The sequence below is a fragment of the Leucoraja erinacea genome, chromosome 13 (assembly GCF_028641065.1).
Source record: "Leucoraja erinacea ecotype New England chromosome 13, Leri_hhj_1, whole genome shotgun sequence".
Lineage (NCBI taxonomy): Eukaryota > Metazoa > Chordata > Chondrichthyes > Rajiformes > Rajidae > Leucoraja > Leucoraja erinaceus.
This window is the reverse complement of record NC_073389.1, coordinates 45,412,720-45,435,158: the sequence shown is the minus strand read 5'-3', so window position 1 is coordinate 45,435,158 and position 22,439 is coordinate 45,412,720. Positions and strand designations below refer to the sequence as shown.

Sequence of the window (22,439 nt, the reverse complement as noted above, 5' to 3'; positions counted from 1 at the left end):
GATAACGTGGAAGTAGTGTGGACGGGCGGTCGATGGAGGGCGTAGACTCGGTGGGCCAAAGGGCCTGTTGCTGTGCTGTATCTCTAAACTCAACTAAACATAGTTCCTTGGTCAGCACTGAGATATTGTTGCAGTCCAAAGATGCCATCTTTCAAATAAGATCTTAAACCAAGTGGACAGGTTCACAGGTGAGTTACAGTAAGTATTACGCTCCAAAGTTTAGTTTCATTTAGTGATACAGCACGGAAACCGGCCCCTTGGCCCACCGAGTCCGCACCAACCAGCGATCCCCCCAAATTAACACTCGTACACACAGACTGGGGAAAATGTACATTTATACCAAACCATTCAACCTACAAACCTTTACGTCTTTGGATTGTGGGAGGAAACCAAAGATGTCGGAGAAAAACCCAGGCAGATCGCAGGGAGAACGTACAAACTCTGTACAGACAGCACCCACAGTCAGGATCGACCCTGGTCCCCGGCGCTGTAAGGCAGCAACTCTACCGCTACGCCACCATGGTGCCCTAAGTTCTGGACAGCATTTATCCCTCAGTTCCAATAGATTGCTGACGTGCGATAATGGTTGTTTTGTTTCTTCTGAATTTTTGTTTTGTTTTCAATCTTTGTTCAAAAGTACTGCATTGACATTTAAAACTCTCTGGGTTTGCTCTTGGAAGGCTCTGTAATAGGTACGTAGGATCATGGGATTGTGGAATAAGCTGGGAAGTAAACTGCAATGGTGATCACTAGAATAGACACTTTCAAAATAATAACCCTTGCTTAATCTGTCTTTTCAAGAAATCATTGCCTCAGTTGCGAAATGAAATAGAAACCATGCTGAAACAGTCATTGCAAACCCTCAAGAAGTACAACCAAGCAGCCCCCACTTCTTACTCCGAGCAGATAACATTCTTAATCGAGGTAAGGCCCTCTCTGTTTCATGGCTGTGTTTAGTCTGCTTTGTTCCACAGCAACAGGGGGTAAGCGAGGCTGGAACCGTGTACAACCTGCCATTTCATTCCCCTGTGTCGAAGGGCAGGGTCGCTGCCAAAAGTTACATTTCAGGTCAAATTTCAAATCTGAGTCACTGGAATGACCAAAGGATGGGAGTGAAATGAATTCAAAGTGGGTTTCAATGAGATTTCCCCCACCTTCCTTCCCTCAGCCTTCTAAACTCCAGCAAGTACAGGCCCTGAACCTTCAAACGCTAACATTTGGTCACACATAGAAAGTATGTCAAAACGGTGCCAATCTGAAAGTGGGCATTTCCCCCCAAGGTGTATTTCAACATTCTGCCCCTGCATGTGGTCCAAGCTGTTATTGATGATGACATAGGCTCTGAAAATACACCTTCCCGTCTTGATCTCCCTCCGATTTTGGGAGTGGAAATACTGACCACCACCACCTACTCCAGGACAATGTTCCGTGTTCATATGCCAACAAGAGTCAAGAGTGTTTTATTGCCACATGTCCCAGATAGGACAATGAAATTCTTACAGCAGCACAACAGATTATGAAAAACGTTCAGTGCGTATATACACACACACATTTATATAAAAATCAAATAAATAATAATGGTAATAGTCATAGCAGCAGAATTAAGCCATTCGGCCCATCAAGTCTACTCCACCATTCAACCATGGATCATCTATCTCTTCCAACTAATCCCATTCTTCTGCCCTCTCCCCATAACCGCGGACACCCTTCCTAATCAAGAATCTAACTCTGCCTTAAAAATATCCATTGACTTGGCCTCCCACAGCCTTCTGTGGCAAAGAATTCAACAGATTCACCACTCTGATTTTTTTCCACATCTCCTTCCTAAAAGAATGTCATTTTAATTCTGAGGTTATTACCTCTAGTCCAAGACTCTCCCACCAGTGGAAGCATCCTCTCCACATCCACTCTATCCAAGCCTTTCACTATTCGGTCAGTTTCAATGAGGCGACCCCTCATCCTTCTTAACTCCAGCGAGTACAGACCCAGAGCCTGGAGAACATGGATAGGTGATGTTTTGGGTCAGGACCCAGGGAAGACACAAAGTGCTGTAGTAACTCAACGGGTCGGGCAGCATCCCTGGAGAACGTGGATAAATGATGTTCCATGTTGAGACACACGGGTCCCAACCCGAAGAGTCACCTATCCACAATCTCCACAGATGCTGTCTGACCTGCTGAGTTACTCCAACACTTTGTGTCTTTCCATGGTAAAACAGCATCTGCAGTTCCTTGTTTCTGCAAAAGGTGACTTTTTATTGGTTAATGTTTTCTGTTTTCTACATGCGTGTGCTGGTACCTTCACAAAACTTGTGATTTAATTGCCAGAAAATCAACATCTTCTGCAGCCACATAAAAAATCTGACCATGGGGGAGGAACCTCAGAGCCAGGTAGATGGTGTGAGGTACATCACCAAAGTACGAAATGAGTTTGATGAATGGAACACATTCCTGAACGAACGTATATATAAATGTAAGCATAAATATATATTGATTGACTGATGCTTTATTGTTGCATGTACTTGGTACAGTGAGATTCTTCGTTTACGTACGGTGGAAGTATGCAAGAGTCGCCACGTAAAGGGGGCGCCAACAACGTTGCAGAAGTATTCAATATGTCCCTCTTCCTTCCCCCCACCCAGTCCCTCTGTTCTCAGCGACCCCCACCCACGCTGGGTCCCTCTTTGTTTTCGGCGGCCCCCCCCCCCACACACTATGTCCCTCTTCGATTTGGCCGCCCTCCCCCCCCTTGCCGTGTCCCTCGTTGTTTTTTTGGTGCCATCCCCCCCCCCCAAAGCTGGGTCCCCCTTTTGTTTAGTTTAGAGATACAGCGCGGAAACAGGCCCTTTTGACCCACCAGGTCCGCACCGACCAGCGATCCCCGCATATTAACACAATCCTACACATGCTAGGGACAATTTTTTTTATTTTTTTTTACATTTACCAAGCCTATTAATCTACCAACCTGTACGTCTTTGAAGTATGGGAGGAAACCGAAGGTGTCGGAGAAAGCCCACGCAGGACACGGGGAGAACATAAAACTTCGTACAGACAGCACCCATAGTCGCGATTGATCACGGGTCTCCGGCACTGCATTCGCTGCAAGGCAGTAGCTATACCGCTGCGCCAACATGCAGCCCGAGAACCGTTATTCTCTGCAGCCCCCCCCCCACCCCCCCTCATGCCAGGTCCCTCTTTGTTCTCAGCAGCATATCTTCCACCGACAGGTGGCACTCGTGTGGGCAACGGCTTTTTGGCGGACCCTCACTCTCTCCGACGCCCCTCTCACTCGTCAACATCACTCCCCGATCTGGTGCCGGTCGGGCCCGTCTTAATAACCATTTCTAGCGACACCTGGTGGTGGATCCATGTAATAGAACCCTCGCGATTGGCTGGAGAAGTCACACGAGCGCGATAATTTTATTCGCGGGCTTTTTGCTGCAACGAGCATGCTAGCTCCACGCGTGTGGAATCAACATCGTGTATTTGGCTGTCATTAGTGACTCGGGTAACTTCGTTATTTTCGTTCTCAAAATAAAACTATTCTACTTACCCACCGTCTCGACTCGCCAAACCATCTTATTTAATGTTGTTCCTTCCCGGCTTGGCCTGTCTCATTGTGCTCTCAAGGTCTGTGTTAACCAGTACAGCTTGCTCCATGCGTGGAATGGAACGGCAGATGCTGGTTTCCACCAGACATAGGCACAAAGTGCTGGAGTAACTCAGTGTGTCAGGCAGCATCTGTGGAGAAAATGGATGGGTGACGTTTCTGATCAGACTATGCTGCATTATCTAGCGCAGTCTTTAACTGATCCCAGATCACAAACATGCCGTGGTGAATGGTAGTGCTCTGGGGAGTGTTGTGGTACAGTGGGAGCTAGGAGTGCACGTGTGTAGTTCCCTGAAAGTGGCGTCGCAGGTAGATACAATGGTCAAGAAAGCTTTCGGTACATTGGCCTTCATCAGTCAGGGTATTAAGCATGGAAATTGGGATATTATGTTGCAGCGGTATGATGTATGGGTGAGGGTGCAGTTGTAGTATTGGATTCAGTCTTGGTTACCTTACCAGAGGAAAGATTTTGTTCAGATGGAAAGAGTGCAGAGAGTGCCTGACTATGACATTGCGATCAAATGCATGATTGGAAAAGAATAGATTTTATAAAGTTATACTTTTTTTTTACACTATCAGTCACAAACTCGCATGCAAAATGTAGTTCTCGAATATGAAAACTCATACCGTGGAAGAGAGCTGCCGGGGTTTGTCAACTACAATACCTTTGAATCCTTCATTAAGGAAGAGATCTCTGCACTGGAAGATCCAGCGATTACGAAACTGAAGACAATCACAGGTATGTGACTGCTATGCGTAAGATGTACTTCTTTGAATTGCAAGAACTCTGGGCACCCAAGCAGGAACATTCATCAAAGGTAATGGTTACTTCAGTCTTAAGTCTGTAACAAGCAACACACTGGAATGCATTACCCTATCCACACTAAAAAGCCTAAATGATTTTCTTGTTAAACTAAAGATAGACACAAAATGTTGGAGTAACTCAGCGGGACCGGCAGCACCTCTGGATAGAAGGAATGGATAGGGCAGGTTTGGAGGGATATGGACCAAGCGTACCTGGGAGGTGGGACTAGTGTACCTGGGACACGTTCAATGGTGTGGGCAAGTTGGGCTGAAGGGTCTGTTTCCACACTGTATCACTCCATGACTATGAATGGGTGACATTTCAGATCGTTAAACTATCCTTGTATGAAACATTTGCAAAAAAGTGAAAAGCTTTTTTGTTCCGAGTTATCCAGTCATTAAAAAGACAACGCATGATTACTATCAAGCCATCCACAGTGTGTAGATAGAGGGTAAAGGGTATAACGATGAGTGCAAGGTAAAGTCCAGTAAAGTATGATTAAAGATATTTTTACGGTCTGCATCGGGGATAAATGGGAGCACAAGACCACTCTAGTTGGTGGGAGATTGGTTCGATAGCTGGACAACAGCTGGGAACAAACTGAATCTGGAGGTGTGCGTTTTCAAACTTCTGTACATCTTGCTCGATGAGAAAGGGGAGAAGAGGGAGTAACTGTGGTTGGATACTTTGTAACTTGTGTAGGAAAGAACTGCAGATGCTGGATTAAACCAAAGATAGAATTTGTTCTCACCCCACTCTTCTCCCCCCCACCCCCTTCCCCTCCCTCACGGCGGTTCCCCACATTGTCTTATCTTGGTTATCAGTTGCATGTGTGATATTGTCTTTTTACTATTGCAGATATCACAAGGGGTATTTTTATGGTCATTGCCGAGCAACATTTCATTGCCTTTAGTAACCTGTTCAAAGCTGCCAAGGTACAGTACACAAATCTTCTGCCTTTCGGTAATAGAGTTTTGGGGTTTTTAGACAATAGGTGCAGGAGTAAGCCATTTGGCCCTTCAAGTCAGCACTGCCATTCAATGTGACCATGGCTGATCATCCACAATCAGTACCCCATTCCTGCATTCTCCCCATATCCCCTGACTCCGCTATCTTTAAAAGCTCTATCTAACGCTCTCTTGAAAGCATCCAGAGAACCAGCCTCCACCGCCTTCTGAGGCAGAGAATTCCACAGATTCACAACTCTCTGTGTGAAAAAGTTTTTCCTCATCTCCGTTCTAAATGGCTTACCCCTTATTCTTAAAATGTGGCCCCAACATCGGGATCATGTTTCCTGCCTCTAGCGTGTCCAAACACTTCATGATCTTTTATGTTTCAATAAGATGCCCTCTCATCCTTCTAAATTCCAGAGTGCACAAGCCCAACTGCTCCATTCAATCAACATATGACAGTCCTGCTATCCTGGGAATTAACCTGGTGAAGCTACGCTGCACTCCCTCAATAGCAAGAATGTTCTTCCTCAGATGTGTAGATGGGGCACCTTGGTTGGAATGGGCAAGCAGGGCCAAAAAGGGCTCCATGACATATTTGCTCATTTTGTCTTTGTGTGTGTGTAGGTCAAAATCGCAATTATGAGCAACAAGCAAGAAACGGAAGCAGAAAAGCTGCTACAGGCCCAGATTAAGGTTGAGTGTGTGGTGTATTCTCAAGACAGTCTCTACAGTGACTGCCTTTCTAAAGCAAAAAGCAATTCGTCAAAAGATGCTACACATGGCAGCATCCAAGAAATGTCGTATCATCTCCGAGCATATTACAAGGTAAATATACTGTGTGTGACACAGCAATGTATTAGATAGCCATTGACTGTCGATCATTGGTGGACTGTTCCCTCCTTCCTCCCACTGGGATGATTGGTGGAAGAGCGAGAGCCAACATGAGGAAACATTGAGCAAAAAGCACAAAGTGACGGAAGAACTCTGTGGATCAGGCAGAATCTGTGGAGGGCATGGATAGGTAACGATTCAGGTCGGGGCCCTTGTTCAGACTCGAATGAGGAGACATTTGCAGGTGTATGTGGTAAAAGCTGGAAATAGCGTTCACTTAGATTGCCCCCCCAAAAAGAGTGGGGCACCAGCAATGGCTGGATTTTTTTTCTCTGGGATGGAAGTGGCTGAGGAGGGATCTGAAAGAGGTAAACAAAATTCTGTAGAAAGTAGGAAACGTTTCTCCATAGCAGAGGTGACTGCAACTGGAGGACAGGTAGGATGGTCAGATCAAGGAGATCTGCGTTGATATTTTGGGGCATGTTAATATCAGGAGATGTTGGTGTTGGATATTTTGAATAAGGTGGATAAGTCCCCAGGGTCAGCTGGGACCCAGTCCAGGTTATCAAAGGCGGCAAGAGAGGAAATTGCTGGAACGTTCACTTAGATCTTTGTATAAAAATAGCTACAGTCAAGGGCCCAAAGGATAGAAGAATAGCCAATGTTGTTCCTTGGTTTAAGATGATCAATATGGGTAATCTAGGGAAAATATAGCCCCGTACGCCTTGCATCAGTGGTAAGGAACTCGTAGGTGAAAATTTGTAGGGATAGGATTTGCTCACATTAGTAAAAGCACAAATCTATTGGGAATAGTTAGCATAGTTTTGTGTAGGGAAGGTCATGTCTTACAAACCTGATTTGAGTCTTTTGAGGACAAGATGAAAATGACTGAGGGCAGGTAGATTTGCATGGAATTTAATAAAGCATTTGACATGGTCCCTTACAGTAGTAGATTAAGGCAGAGCAGATCCACATAAATTTGGTAGATTCAATCCAGTATTGGCTTGACTGGAGACAGCAAGAGGGTAGTGATGGAGGGATATTATTCTGACTGGAGGTCGATCGTCAGTGGTGTTCCACAGGGGTCGGTACTGTGATCTCTGTCATGGTGGGCTGATTAATAAGTTTGCAGTTCACATGAAAGTTGGGGGTGCCGAGGATGGTGAGAAGTTGTCAAGGAATGCAGCAGGATATGGATCAGTTGAAAATATGAGCAGAGAAATGAGAGATGGTAATTAATAGTAAGATTAAACGAGAACTTACCCGCTTGAAGTTTGATCTTTATTTTATGAGGAGTTACGATGAGGGATTACGTGAAGAAGCTCCGCCAGTCTGCATGCGCGTCAATCTTCAAAGCAGCGGTGTGAAATCACAGGTAACAGTAATTGAAGTAACATAGTAAGATCAGAAACCTAGAACTACCAGATGACCTTCTGGAGAGAGGTTGGGGAGTGGAGGGCACGTAATCCCTCATCGTAACTCCTCATAAAATAAAGATCAAACTTCAAACTAGTAAATTCTCATTTAATCTTACTATTTTTCTTCGGAGTCACGTTAGTTACTTCGGAGGCCAGTTCATTGGCTATATTTAAGTGGGAGTTAGATGTGGCCCTTGCGGCTAAAGGGATCAGGGGGTATGGAGAGAAGGCAGGTACAGGATACCGAATTGGATGATCAGCCATGATCATATTGAATGGCGGCGCGGGCTCGAAGGGCCGAATGGCCTACTCCTGCACCTATTTTCTATGTTTCTAAGATTTCAAAGCTCTGTGATTTCATGCCGTGAGAAGTGAGTCTACACAACCACAACTGCTTCATTGACAGATGAGGGAAACATTCATATTGCATAAGGGTATGACATAGATTTAAAACATGCTCATGCTGTTTAATGAACAAGTAATAATAATAGTAACCCCTCAACTGGAGGGAAACTATAAATAGAACCAAAATAGAGTTGGCAAATACCCCTAGTCTGGCAATGGGTTATTATAAAATGTTTGGAAAGTTTGTTCGTTTGACCATGCTGCAGCAGTTAGGATGTGGTGCAGCGGAACATAAATAACCCTTGCTGTTGATGTTGTAGCAGCCCTGGTGGAGTGAGATTTGAAAATCAATATCTACTCCTGAATAAATTAAACCCCGTTTTATCACCTGGAGATGGTCTGAATGGATACCTTCTATAAAGTACACAAAAAAGCTGGAGAAACTCAGCAGGTGCAGCAGCTTCTATGGAGCGAAGGAAAAAGGCAACGTTTTGGGCCGAAACCCTTCTTCAGACTGATCGGAGGTGGGGGGCCGGGGAGAAGAAAGGAAAAAGGAGGAGGAGCTTGAAGGCTGGGAGGAGACAGCAGGAGGGCTGAGGAAGGGGAGGAGACAGCAAGTACTAACAAAATTGGGAGAATTCAATGTTCAAGCCCCCAGGATGCAGACTCCCAAAGCGGAATACGAGGTGGTTTTCCTCCAATTTCCGGTGTTGCTCGCTCTGGCCATGGAGGAGACCCAGGACAGAGAGGTCGGATACGGAGTGGGAGGGGGAGTTGAAGTGTTGAGCCATAAGGAGGAAGAAGGGTTTCGGCCTGAAACGATGCCTTTTTCCTTCGCTCTATAGATGCTGCTGCACCCGCTGAGTTTCAACAGCTTTTTTGTGTTCCTTCTTAAACCCGTCTTATAAAGTGTTTTGTAACTAACAAGCATTACTAGTTCAGGGCCTCGAAGGTTCTTGGTGACCTTGACGTATTGTTGTATATGTGTGCCCTCACATAACCGAAGGTCCCTGGATATGCCATGGAACGAGTTTGAGACCTGACGCCCCTTCTGCTCTGCTTAATTAAATCATAACATAAAATATTATAAATATTACTTACATATGTAATCATCCTGTCCAGGCGCAATTATGTAGTGACTGAACCCGTTGTGCTGAAACCAGCGCCATGAGGATAACTACATTATGAGAGCCGACCAAAGCTAAGGATGTAGCTGGAGCCCCCTGGTGAAGTAGTAGTTAACACAATGTCAATATCCCATACTGCCCCGTAATTGTCCTGGGAGAACTTGTGCTAAAGATATCCTTTACAAACACGATATCCGGGGATGATACACGACAGAGTGTTGCAGCAAATATGTTGGGAAGGCACCTTGGGCACAGTTAATGGCCCTATAACTCAATTATTGTCAAAAGCCCATTTAAAATGAACCCCAAGACATCAGTAATCTGTACCGTATTAAATATAACATTAGCATTAAACAAAAAGCTTCCCATCTCCTGAAGAACTATAGTGCTTTTTTGGTTCTATCTCTGCACTCTGTACTGAGCACATACATGGATTGGTATGACAACCCGATCCATAGGAGCAGTCTACTCAGAATCTGCAAGTCAATAAATTGATTTTATCATGCAGAAGCTGGTTTCCCGAGCCTTGGGCTGAACCAGCAAAGTTTTACATTTAGTATAACCGTATACGGTTATGTTATTATTCCTGACAAAAGCGAGAATCATGGCTACATAGGCCAGACAAACAGTACGAAAACGTATAACGGGATCTTGCTGACTTTATTTCAAGACCTGACTGATGAGGCAAAATGGAGGAAGACATAAAATAAACATTCCTCCTCCTTGTAGCGAGAATGTGTTTCTCGCCATTGTTATGCCACGTAATTTTGCAACCAGTGAATAAGCATGAAAGTAACATACCGATATTCGCCGTTTCATCGAACCATAATTTCATAAATATTTTGTGATCGAACACCCATTCTGTGTTGTCATTGATCTGAACTTGATGATACACCAGCGGCAAATGAGATTAGGTAAATTATTACGGGATACTTTTACTTGATTGCACCCATGTGCCTAACATATGCCACCACTATAGTGTATCAACTTGAAGTTGAGCATGCAGATTATGTATATTCATTCAATAACCTTTTAACCCATAGAATGCACCTAGTGTCTATAGATAGTTGATACCAATAACTGAAGAATTGGCGACTCGTGCAAATCTTCTCCACCTCCGAACTAGAGATGACATTCGTAATTTTCCACGTTAGAGCCCTTAGCATCAGTTTGTAATATAACTGAAATTTTACTGACCAAACTACTGGAGCAATGCTGAATACTGTTTGTCCATCATTGTGACTTTGGTAGCTTCAGCTGATAATAGCATAGGTCTGTTAACAATGACCTACATGGCACTTGTGAAGTTGCTACTTTGCACAATGTCAGTTCCCCCACTTAGCTGAATCACAGCTACTATGTTGCCAATTACTCTTGATGAATAGAAGGCTGCTTTATAACAACAAGGTTGTTACAGGTTTCTATTAACTCCAATCTCTTGCTCCAGGGCGGAGTCATGGGTTAATTAATAGTTAAAGGTAAATCCCAATGACCAACAAGTTTATTTGGTAACAACTTAAATTCACTGGATGGATGTCCATTTTCACAAATATAGTTTGAGGCTGAAACAGTTGATTTTAGCAAAATACAACGTTAGAATATCATCCAGACAAGACATAACAAGTGTTTTGAATTCAGAGTTGTGCAAACACTGATATTAATAATTTGATAAATACCCTGCGTAAATAACTTAGCCCATTTTGCAATGCTTTACTGTTATCACAGTTATCATTGCCATCCTCCTGATAATTTCAAATGTCTCTGGTAATCCCTGTAAATGGGAACTGCATAGAATGTATCTTTGAGATCCTTATGAAAATCAGTTGTTCGTCAGTAACGAAGTTTCCTATTCGGAAAAGTTTATACTGCACATGCGAGTTAAACGACATTCTCCATCTTTCCCAATGAACAGGCCACGCCTGCCATCATTCCATGCCTGCCTCGAATGACAACTCTGGCCCGATTTCCCAGCCTGTCTTAAAAGACAATCCTGGCCATAATACGGAGCCTGCATCAAAAGACAATTCTGGCCCCAATTCCAAACCTGCTTGGAATGCTAGTACTGTGCAGTTTTACATGATTAGATGCCGCTAAGTAGATGACAATGCCTTAACCATTTGTGTGCTGTACAGACGTTTTATATATTACCAACTTGTAAGTGGTCCACTTACCCCATGTTTCGGAAGTGACCCACCTACCTGCCTGGTTACCTTGGTTGTAGAGTAGGACTGGTAGGGTGCGTGGAACCTCTGTCCAGCTTTCACGCTGCCATCAGTTTCAGTGAACCGCTTACTGCCAATGGAGGCATGGAGTGTGTTGCCGCCGAATTGATGATGCTTTGCTCGTCGTTGGTACCATGATTGGTCCGACAGCTATTGCTTCCTCAACCTGGTTTTGCCTGTTGAATAGGTCTTATCTAAATAGAAGATTCGGCGGCTGGCTCTAATGTCCCCCCGATAGAGCTGTTCTCTGCCGGCACTTGTAGCGTATGGGGAACTCTGGGATCTTCCGGGTATTCTGCCAACGGCTGGTAACCAACTCTTCTGGCAGCAACACCTTTGTTTGCAAGGATTCCTTTGAAGCCATACGCATGTGCTCCAGTAAGTTCCATGGACATACTTTAGAATTCGAGGTCAATTACATATTGACCCCCCCACACTCCCCTCCACAGAGAGGGAGATTCGTAAGCAGCCCTGAAACAGGTGCTGCTGGCGTGGGATCTTCCATAGGCCGGCGCTGACACAAGTACTCCTGTTGGAGTGCATCTTGATGGAGCATCCTCTCCATTAGGAGGTCCAACCGTGCAAAAAACAGTATCCATTCCAGAGGGGAACCCTCCCGGCCCGACTCGTTCCAGTCCATAGGCCTGTCCGACTTATTGTTGGTTTTACCCCATGTCCTGGGGACCACAGCGGTCTGGGAGTTGCTGACCACACTGTCGGCGACTCTGGTGGTGATACTGCCTTCCTCCTGGATTTACCCCTCCACGGGAACCACTGCAGTCCGGAAGCCGCTGACCGCCATGTCAGCGACTGGAGTAGCGAACCTGACGTCCGCCAGCTACCCGCATTCCAGACCGGCGTCTCCCCACAGACAAAGCCAGTTTCCCCGCGGCTCGTCCGGACTTCGTTACAATATCCAGCAGGACACCTCTGTAAGAAAAGGTTCCTGCAAGAAAAACACAACCTGGTAAGAAATACAAAACTTACCTGTAGGTAAGTCCTTACCACTGGCAGGAGCTTACCGCCTGCCAGTCTGGTGCTTCGCCATGCGAGCGACGTAATGACGCGCATGCGGACTGGCGGGGCTTCTTCAAGGAATCACTCACGTGATTCCAAAGTAAAATCTGGGCAAGTGTGATGTGTTGCTCTTTGGGAGATGGAATTTAAGACGAAAGCGTACAGTAACAGTAAAAGGCAGAACCCTTAGGAGCAATGATGGATTTAACGGCACCAGGCCTGTACTCGCTGGAGTTTAGAAGGATGACGGGGGGGGACCTCATTGAAACTTAGCGAATAGTGAAAGGCTTGATTGAGTGGATGTGGAGAGGATGTTTCCATTAGTGGGAGAGTCTTGGACCAGAGGTCATAGCCTCAGAATTAAAGGAGGTTCCTTTAGGAGATGAGGAAGAATTTCTTTAATCAAGGTGTGGTGAATCCGGAATTCATTTTGCTTCCCATTTCATTATCTTCCTTTATTTTCTGTTCTCGACTCCTAGATTGTCTCTCATCGACTGGCTGACCAGATCCCCATGGTCATACGCTGCTACATTTTAAACGAATTTGCTGACAAACTCCGGACAGAGATGCTTAAACTCATCGAAGACAAGGATCGCATCAGTGTTTATCTAATGGAAGATGAAGACACACAGAGGAAGAGAGATGACCTCAATTGCAAAATAGAACGATTGAGAAAAGCGCAGAAGACATTGCTTGAATTTGGTTAAATGAAAATTGAACGAAGGTCACTGAATACTGTAAAGATGTGTTTATATTTTGCTTGCTAATTTTTATATTTCTTGCTAACTTCCGCTCTTGAAGGGATTGAATCCTTACTACTGTTTAGTCTCAGAGTTCACAATCATTCTTTGGTACCCGCGGCCTTTATTCCTGCCTATTTGCAGAATGACAATCTATCCATCGACAGGAACATGGATAGGATAGACTTAGAAGAATATGTGCCAAACACAGGCAGGTGGAACTGGTGCAGATGGGACTTGCGGGTCACCATGGGCAAGTTGAGCCCATTTCCACATTCTTTGACTATATATTTGCGTTAGAGGAACTTAGGGTCCTCCTCACCCAATTTCCATATTTGTTATCTTCCTCCTGGCTAATGTCCTCTTTCCAATCAAGGGATATACTTGCTCCCATCCCATCCCATCCTGGCTGAGATTGATTAACTCTGGAAAACATGGATTGATTTTAAATTGAAGGAAGACACAAAATGCTGGAGTAACTCAGCGGGCAGGCAGCATCTCTGGAGTGAAGGAACGTGTGACAAGACCCTTCACCCTTCCCCAGCATTTTGCGTCTCATCTTTGGTGTAAACTAGCATTTGCAATTCCTTCCTACACATATTGATCTTAAATTGTCTGTATATTGAGCAGCTCGGTGTAAACTTGTTGAAGCTGTCAAGGAACCTTTAATTGTCTTTTGATGCATCTTATGTGGAATCCCTTTGCTTAATGGACACACAAGAGATTGAGTTTGCCCGAAACGTCTTGTGCCCTTTTCCACAGATGCTGCCTGACCCGCTGAATTCCTCCTGCACTTTGTTTTTACACCTAGCTAATGTTCCCCGGCAATTACATTCCGTATAATGTTTTGGATGTGAGATTGGAATTTAAAGTGTGATTAAATTTAAATTAATTCTAATCACAGTTTAAAATTGTAATCAAGTTTTAAAAAAATTTGGATTCGACTTGGAAGCAAATAGATAATTATCAGGTATAGCATTCACAAGGATACAGAATGGTGGAATTTACTGTCTGATAGGTTTTCTTTTTTACACTGGCAATTTTTCCTCAGGTGTTGATTGTTCACATTGCTGAGAGAATGTTTGTTTAAAATGTTATTCAACGTAGCACATAAGGCATTGTAGTCTTGCTAAGCTATTTCTAATATACATATACTTCCCTACCATTCCTTGACCTCACTATCTCCATCGCAGGTGATGATCGACATCCACTATAAACCCACTGACTCCCATGGCTATCTTGATTACACTTCCTCGCACCCTGCTTCCTGTAAGGACTCCATCCCCTATTCCCAATTCCTCCGTCTATGCCGCATCTGCTCCCAGGATGAGGTGTTCCACACCAGGGCATCACAACTGTCCTCATTCTTCAGGGAACGGGGGTTCCCCTCCCTACTATAGATGAGGCTCACACCAGGGTCTCCTCCATACCCCGTAACACTGCTCTCTCCCCATCCCCCCCACTCGCAACAAGGGCAGAGTCCACCTGGTCCTCACCTTTCACCCCACTAGCCGACACATACAACAAATAGTCCTCCGTCAGTTTTGCCACCTCCAACATGACCCCACCACTCACCCCTCTCCCCCCCCCAGTTCACCTGCACCTCCTCCAACCTCGTCTATTGCATCGGCTGTTCTAGATGTCAGCTGATCTGTATCGGTGAGACCAAACGTAGGCTGGGCGATCGTTTCGCCGAACACCTCCGCTCGGTCCGCACTAACCAACCTGACCTCCCGGTGGGTCAGCACTTCAACTCCCCCTCCCATTCCGTATCTGACCTCTCTGTCCTGGGCCACCTCCACGGCCAGAGTGAGCAACACCGGAAATTGGAGAAACAGCACCTCATATTCCGCTTGGGGAGTCTGCATCCTGGTGGCATGAACATTGAACTCTCACAATTCTGTTAACCCTTGCTGTGTCCTCCCCTTCCTACAACAGCCCTCGGGCTCCTCCTTTTTCCTTTCTTCTCCCCGCCTCCCCCCACCCCCTAAATGTCTGAAGAAGGGTTTCGGCCTGAAATGTTGCCTATCTCCTTCGCTCCATAGTTGCTGCTGCACCCGCATGTTTCTCCAGCATTTTTGTGTACCTTCTAATATACATTGGTTCAGTCGTAGGATAATTGGTAATAAATCCATTAGTCCTGTATCAAAAGAAGCAAACGTATTGCTATTATGATTTATTTTGTTTTAAATCCTGCATGGGGGGGGGAAATGCCTTTAACCCTGTAGATCTGCTCCACTCATATGTTAAGCAATACTAACATACAAATGCTACACACCACTATTATCTATAATCCAGTCCGGGATTTTCATCACACAGGCACCTTTATACTAACGGTTCCTGACACAAGCCGCCAGTCGTGATGCAGACACAGTGATGCCGACATGCTATGTAACTTTATTATATACCACTAGTTGTAAATGCTTGGAGAGAGCTGACCGAGCTATAATAATCCATTTTTAATTATGGGCCTTTGACTCTCAAGGACACCTTACAGATTAAAACAAGCAAATTACAAACATATAAACAAAATGAAACAAAAACAAGAAGTAGTAGGGACAGCAACAATACACAACTCGAAGAGAGAGCAACGGCAGCTAGTCGCGCCAGTGTTCACTCTCACCTCTGGCAGCCATCTTAGAAACAGAACAATCAAAAACACATTTTAACATGAACATCCACCACAGTGACTCCTACACACTCCTCACTGTGGTGGAAGGCAAAATAAAGTACAAGTCCTTCCCCTAGCTCATCCTCGGTCATGGGCCTCGAGCCCTCGTTGACGGGACGATCTTGACTCCCGTAGCCGGCGGCGTTCGGGCCCTCCGCGTCGAGGCGATCAGCTCCCGCATCGGGGGGGATGTCAGCTCCCCTGCACCGGGCGATCGAACCTCGCGTCGGGGCTGGTCGAACATTCCGCGACGTTGGAGCTCCCGACTCGGCCTCACCTGAAGATTGCGAGCCCCTGGTGTTGGTTCCGCGGTGGGAGCGATCCCAGGCAAGGGATCAGCTCCAATGTTAAGTCCACGCCCTGCGGTGGGGCTCACGACAGTCCGAGGAGGCTTCCAGCTCCAGCGATGGAAGGCCGCAGAGCCTGGAGAATGTGATCCAAAAAATAATCACATCTCCGGCAACGTAGGAACTTGAAAAAAGATTCCCCCGATTTTCTTCCCCGTCCCCCCCACATAAACCAAACATTAAAACAAAACTAACAAACTAAAAAATGACAAAAAGAGTGAAAAGACAAACAGGAGTGCCATCTCCCCGCGGCCACGCTTACTCGCTTTTGTTTACTGTCGGCATATGCATTGAACCAGGCCCTTCGGCCAACCGAGTCCACTCCAACCAGCGACCACATCCCATACACTAGCAGCATACTACACACTCTGAACAAATTTGCAATTTACAGAACCCAATGTGTACAATCCTGCATGTCTTTTGAGCGTGGGAGGAAACCACTGCACCCGGAGAAAACCCACACAGTCACAGGGAGAACATACAAATTCTGTGCAGACTAGCACCCGTAGTCAGGATCGAACCTGGATCTCTGGCGCTGTAAGGCAGCAGCTATGCCTCCCCTGCACATTCCACACAAATGCACATTCATTTAATTGTGGAAAGTGATTATACCCAAGGGCAGATGCACTTGCACCACATTTGGTGACCAAAGATATACATTTCACCCTTCGAGTTCTAACTCGTGACAATTGATCTGACGCAAGAGAAAGCTGAAGAACATTTGTGTTATAATTTTTGAATAAAGTAAAATTCACCTTATCAAGTTCTCATCATCCTTGTTCTTCCCCGAGGTCTCAAATTTCTTTAGGCGGCTCTGTTCATGCTTCATCTTTAGAGTTGATGACTCAAGATTCCGAACAGCCACTGACCCTTCGTTTTGTCCACATCTTGGGTCTTTTTCTGTGGGCCCATATAAAAGATCAAGCGCAGTTTTGCATTGTATTTCAATTCCTTCAAGTTCAAGAATGAGGAAGGGGTGCCACAATTGTGTAGAGACTCAATCCTAGAGAAGCACCATTAGACCTCCTCGGTCACTGAATGCATTCAGGTTTGGTCACTGTATTTAAGGAAGAGAGTGCTCTAGACGTGGAAATAAGGCTGCACTAATGATTCACCAAACTTAAAGATGAGACCAGAAGAACTGGTACCTCACAGCTCCAGCGGCCAAGGTTCAATCCTGACCTATCTCTGTGGCATTTGCACAATTCCGCTCTGACTGCTTGGTTTATCCGATTACCTCGCGCTGTAAACAGCAATGAGATAAATGGCCTAAGATTTAATTTTAGAGATACACAGTGGAAACAGGCCCTTCGGCCCATCGAGTCCACGTCGACCAATAATCACCCGTACACTAGTTACATCCAACACACTGGGGACAATTTACAGAAGCTGAATAATTGTAATTAATCTTTTAGCCAAGTATGTAAGAACATACAAAGAATTTGATTTGCCACAGTCATACCAAAGTAGTAACAAGACACACAACAACATAAAAACTGATATAAGCATTCCCCACAGCGTACTGTGATGGAAGACAATAACATTATTTTCTTCCCTCCTTTTCTCCCGTGGTCGGGGCAGTCAAACTATCCACAGTCTGGGCAGTCGTAGCTCCTGCAGTTGGAGCTCCTGAAGTCGATCCCTGACAAAGGGACCGCCAGCTCCACGATGTTAGGCCGCAGTGCGGACAGAGTTACGATACCGAAAAAAGTCACATCTCTGTCGAGGAAAGAGATTAAATAAGTCCCCCCCCCCCCCCCCCCCCCCCCCCCCCCCCCCCCCCCCCCCCCCCCCCCCCCCTACACATAATACAAAACTAAAGATACACTAAACATACATTTAACAACAGGCAAAGAACAACAAAAGAAGAAAAGGATGAGACAGACTCAGCGACGCTGCCATCGTATGTGCCACAGGGTGGTATTATAATTAATATATAAACCTGCATGTCTTTGGAATGTGGGAGGGAACCAAGTTCAATTTCAAATGAATTTATTGTCATGTGTCCTTGTATAGGACAATGAAATTATTGCTTTGCTTCAGCACACAGAACATAGTAGCCATTTACTACAAAACAGATAAATGTGTCCATATACCATAATATAAATATATACACACATGAATAAATAAACTGATAAAGTGCAAATAACAGAAAATGGGTTATTAATAATCAGAGTTTTGTCCGAGCCAGGTTTAATAGCCTGATGGATGTGAGGAAGTAGCTATTCCTGAACCTGGTTGTTGCAATCTTCAGGCTCCTGTACCTTCTCCCTGAAGGTAGCAGGGAGATGAGTGTGTGGCCAGGATGGTGTGGCTCTTTAATGATACTGCCAGCCTTTTTGAGGCAACGACTGCGATAAATCCCCTCGATGGAAGGAAGGTCAGAGCCGAAGATGGACTGGGCAATGGTTACTACTTTTTGTAGTCTTTTTCTCTCCAGGGAGCTCAAATTGCCGAACCAAGCCATGATGCAACCGGTCAGCATGCTCTCTACTGTGCACCTGTAGAAGTTAGAGAGAGTCTTCCTTGACAAACCGACTCTCCGTAATCTTCTCAGGAAGTAGAGGAGCTGATGGTCACTGGGAGTACGTCCAAAGTCAGTACAAACAGCACCCGAGGTCAGGGTTGAACCCGGGTCTCTGGCACTGTAAGACAGCAACACTAGCATTGTGCCACTGTGATTCTGTGAAGTGAGTTTTGAGGTAAATTTCAGTTGGAACAACAGGATATTGCCCCTTTTATTTCATTTAAAATTGTGTTCTGGGATGCCAATCTGAGAGATAAAATGGGATAGACACTAAATGCTGGAAGTCTGTAAAAAGGTCTCAACCCGAAATGTCACCCATTCCTTCTCTCCAGAGATGCTGCCTGGCCCGCTGAGTTACTCCAGCATTTTTGTCTTATCTTAGGTTTAAACCACCACCTGCAGTTCCTTCGTACACAGATCAAATGAGATGTTAGTTCAACATCAAAAAGGTGCCAAGTATAACATTGCTACAACATGGTTTTCAGGCATCTAATAGGATTTGAAATTACAGATGATTGATTCAGAAGTGAATGTCTTACCAGTTGGACTGCCTGTAAGACCAGCTTTCTCTGGCAATAGAAAGCACAGAGGCGGCAGCAATATGAAGAAAACCTCCAGTGCATCCACCATCAAAAGGAAAGTAAATGGGCAGCAGATTTCCCCAAAGGCCTTCACATTTAAAATGTTCCATGGATTTTCTTAAAAGTCACGGGTTTGTTTAAAATTTGTAAATTTCATCAGGGCAATCGTTTTGCACCAGGTAACGAAAAATACACGAAGGATAGAAGTAAACTTAAGAACAAAAGTCAAGAATAATTAACATTGGTTCACAGGACGTCATTTACCTGGTCATTGACATACAGTATTATTTTGCAACCAGCCAACACTTCCTACAGACAGATAAAGAAACTTAATCAGACAGCAACAATTTAGACCACAGGGCACTCCATATTTCAAGCTTTGTTTCTTCCTTGTTCAATCCCATGCACTTTGAGTTTGACCTAAGACTTATTAGACTAAACTAGCCACTGAATGGTCATGAGGCATTGCAAGATGCACACTATCACTTTAAACAGATGAATGTCATTGATTCTCTCAGCATGGCACGCCACTTGGAATTTGATCGTCTCGGGTAAATGTGAAGATTCTGGTTTACTCTTAGGAAAATCCTCCAGCTTGGCACTGCAATTTGGCTTGTGTTTGGTGAATCTGCCCAACCACTGACAGAAGAGCGTGTGTCATGAGGGAAGCGGGGGGGATTTGTTGCGTGCCTTGCATGTCCGAGATATGTCCCCAAAAATCCCCGTCGTCATCGTTGCTTCTGGAATTAGATAATCACATGAAAAGCTCAATGAATGCAGGCACTATAAAGACATGAAAATCAACACTTCTATCGACCCATGTGCACTATAGTTTCAGAATATGGAAGGGAAGCACGCTCATTTTGGAAAAGAGTCATGTTAGATCATGGTGGAGCAGCAGACGCGGTCCCAGGTTCGATCCTGACTACGGGTGCTGTCTGTACGGAGTTTGTACCGTTCTCCCCGTGACCGCGTGGGTTTTCCCCGGGTGCTCTGGTTCCCTCCAGCATTCCAAAGTAGGTTAATTGGCTTCAATAAAACTTGTAAATTGTTCCCAATGTGTAGGATAGTACTAGCATACGGGGATCGCTGGTCAGCGCAGGCTCCGTGGGCCGAAGGGCCTGTTTCCACGCTGTGTCTCTAAACTAAACTAGACTAAAACAGAAAATCCATGATAAACACAGCAAATGGGGCAGCGACTGGGAATGCTTAACAGAACTGGCCAGTTCTGATGAAAAATTATTGATTTTAATAAATTAAAGCCGATTCTCTCACTATAGAAGTTACAAGATCTGCTGCGACTGAGCGGTAACGTTTTCACATAGAAGGTTATGGGTATATGGAACGAGCTCCGAGATGTCTGACGAAGGGTCTCGACCCAAAACGTCACCCATTCCTTCTCTCCAGAGATGCTGCCTGTCCCGCTGAGTTACTCCACCATTGTGTGTCGAGCTCCCAGAGGAGGCAGGTACCATAACAACATTTAAAATACATTAGATACAAAATGCTGGAGTAACTCTGGGACAGGCTTCTGGAGAGAAGGAATGGGTCACGTTTTGAGTCGAGGCCCTTCTTCAGACTGAGAGTCAGGGGAAAGGGAGACATAGAGATATGAAAGGATAAGGTGTGAAAATGAGAGATCAAAAGGAGCGGAGTTCAAGGAAAATGTAGAATGGATCATTGTTAGCTGAGGAGAAGTTGACAACGAGGCATACAATCATTAAATTATAATCAGGAGGGCAGTGAAGCTAGTTGGAGAACTAGGATGGGGAGGGATGGAGAGAGAGGGAAAGCAAAGGTTACTTGAAGTTAGAGAAGTCAATATTCATACCGCTGGGTTGTAAGCTGCCGAAGCATTCAGCAGGTACATGGATCGGAGAGGTTGAGAGGAAGATGGGCTAAATATGGGCAGACAGGATGAATGTAGATGGGCATCTTGATTGGCAAGAGCAAGTGAGCCGAAAGGCCTGTATGACTCTGACTATCTAGGACCGAATACTCCAGAATTGCACGCAATGATGTTTTGGTGCAGTTAAATGGAACTGCAGTCCAATTTCCATATAGTCAATTCTCAACATATCTCAGGGAAGTAGCGTTTCATCCCAAACACCCCAACTCTATTGCCGACCTGAGGTCAAATCACCATCTCTACCAAAGCAATTGTGCTCAGCTTTTGTTTTCTGGATTTTGAACATTGTGGGGCTTGGCATTAGGACAGATTTGTAAAATGCTCTCTTCCCACTTTCCACTTCCCACTTTCACACGTCATCGTGTCAAATATGCTGGCATCATTCAATGCCTGCTCTCAAAAGTAATCGGAAGAATGGAGATGATACCCATGGAGCTACATCGTTGTTCGAGGAGCTTTTTCATTTAGTTTCGTGACCCAATTCACAGAACTACCTGAATTTTTAACATATTGTGTAAAAATATAATATAAATCATACCTGAAACTCGTCAAGAACAAAACCCTGCACATTTTAAAGAAATATGAGAAAAACCTCAAATTTTCGGAGTAGTAATTGCCCAATCAATACGTTTGACATTGAGGTCAGACGCAAATTGACCAATTCCGCGGCTTGTTTTATGGTCGCTAGGCAGCGAGGACGCTGGGATCATGGCTGCCTCCTCATTACATCAATAGCAATAGCAAGGTTTCCAAAGAATAAAGGTAATGCTAACCTTGCTGATCATTTTGTTTTTCATTTGATTTATCTTTATAATGTTATAATGTGTACTAGTAAATAAAAATAATAAATAACAAATGTAGAGCTAGGGTTAGGATTAGTGTCAGTCCGTCAGTCGGTCGGGCTGTCGGGTCGTCGGGTCGCCAGTCGGTGGGTAGCGTTGGGCCGTCGGGAGGCAAGCCTTGGGCCGAGCCTCCGCCGGGTGGTGAGCGTTGGGCCGTGACTCTGGTGAGTGCGCAAGGGGTCGGTCAGGCTGTCGGCCGGTGTTGCAGCAAGCGAGCGGGCGGTCTGACGGAGCCGGCACTATGGTGGTGCTGAAGGCAGCCCAGGCGGCATGCAAGGCAGTGATGCTCCCCACCATCACCACCAGAAGGGCAAGATGGCCAAGGTGGACGTGCTGCGGGGCCACACGTACAGAGCCCGCAGCCGGTCCCAAAGCTGCTCCAGCTCCAGCCGTGGGCAGCTCTGGAGGGGGGGGTGAGTTAGGGTTAGGGTTTGGCATTTTCCTGGTTTAGGATTAGACATTTTCCTGCCTTAGCCTCCCCCAGCCTGGCACTGC

General features: G+C 45.3%; 2 protein-coding genes across 2 annotated transcripts in view; one reads left to right on the top strand and one right to left on the bottom strand.

Annotated features, from left to right (window-relative positions):
* LOC129702986 (interferon-induced GTP-binding protein Mx3-like) overlaps positions 1-14,229 on the top strand; it is a 35,729-nt gene extending 21,500 nt beyond the window's left edge. The window contains exons 10-16 of the mRNA XM_055645117.1: positions 802-924; positions 2,328-2,472; positions 4,033-4,034; positions 4,189-4,348; positions 5,273-5,349; positions 5,992-6,192; positions 12,807-14,229. Of these exons, the coding sequence (XP_055501092.1) occupies positions 802-924; positions 2,328-2,472; positions 4,033-4,034; positions 4,189-4,348; positions 5,273-5,349; positions 5,992-6,192; positions 12,807-13,034 (936 nt within the window). The 3' untranslated portion in view covers positions 13,035-14,229. The remainder of the gene's footprint in view (positions 1-801; positions 925-2,327; positions 2,473-4,032; positions 4,035-4,188; positions 4,349-5,272; positions 5,350-5,991; positions 6,193-12,806) is intronic.
* A 3,968-nt stretch (positions 14,230-18,197) lies between these two features.
* The window catches only part of LOC129702493 (transmembrane protease serine 2-like), a 45,256-nt gene continuing 41,014 nt past the window's right edge, over positions 18,198-22,439 (bottom strand). The window contains exon 14 of the mRNA XM_055644220.1: positions 18,198-19,933. Coding sequence (XP_055500195.1) covers positions 19,922-19,933 — 12 coding nt within the window. The 3' untranslated portion in view covers positions 18,198-19,921. The remainder of the gene's footprint in view (positions 19,934-22,439) is intronic.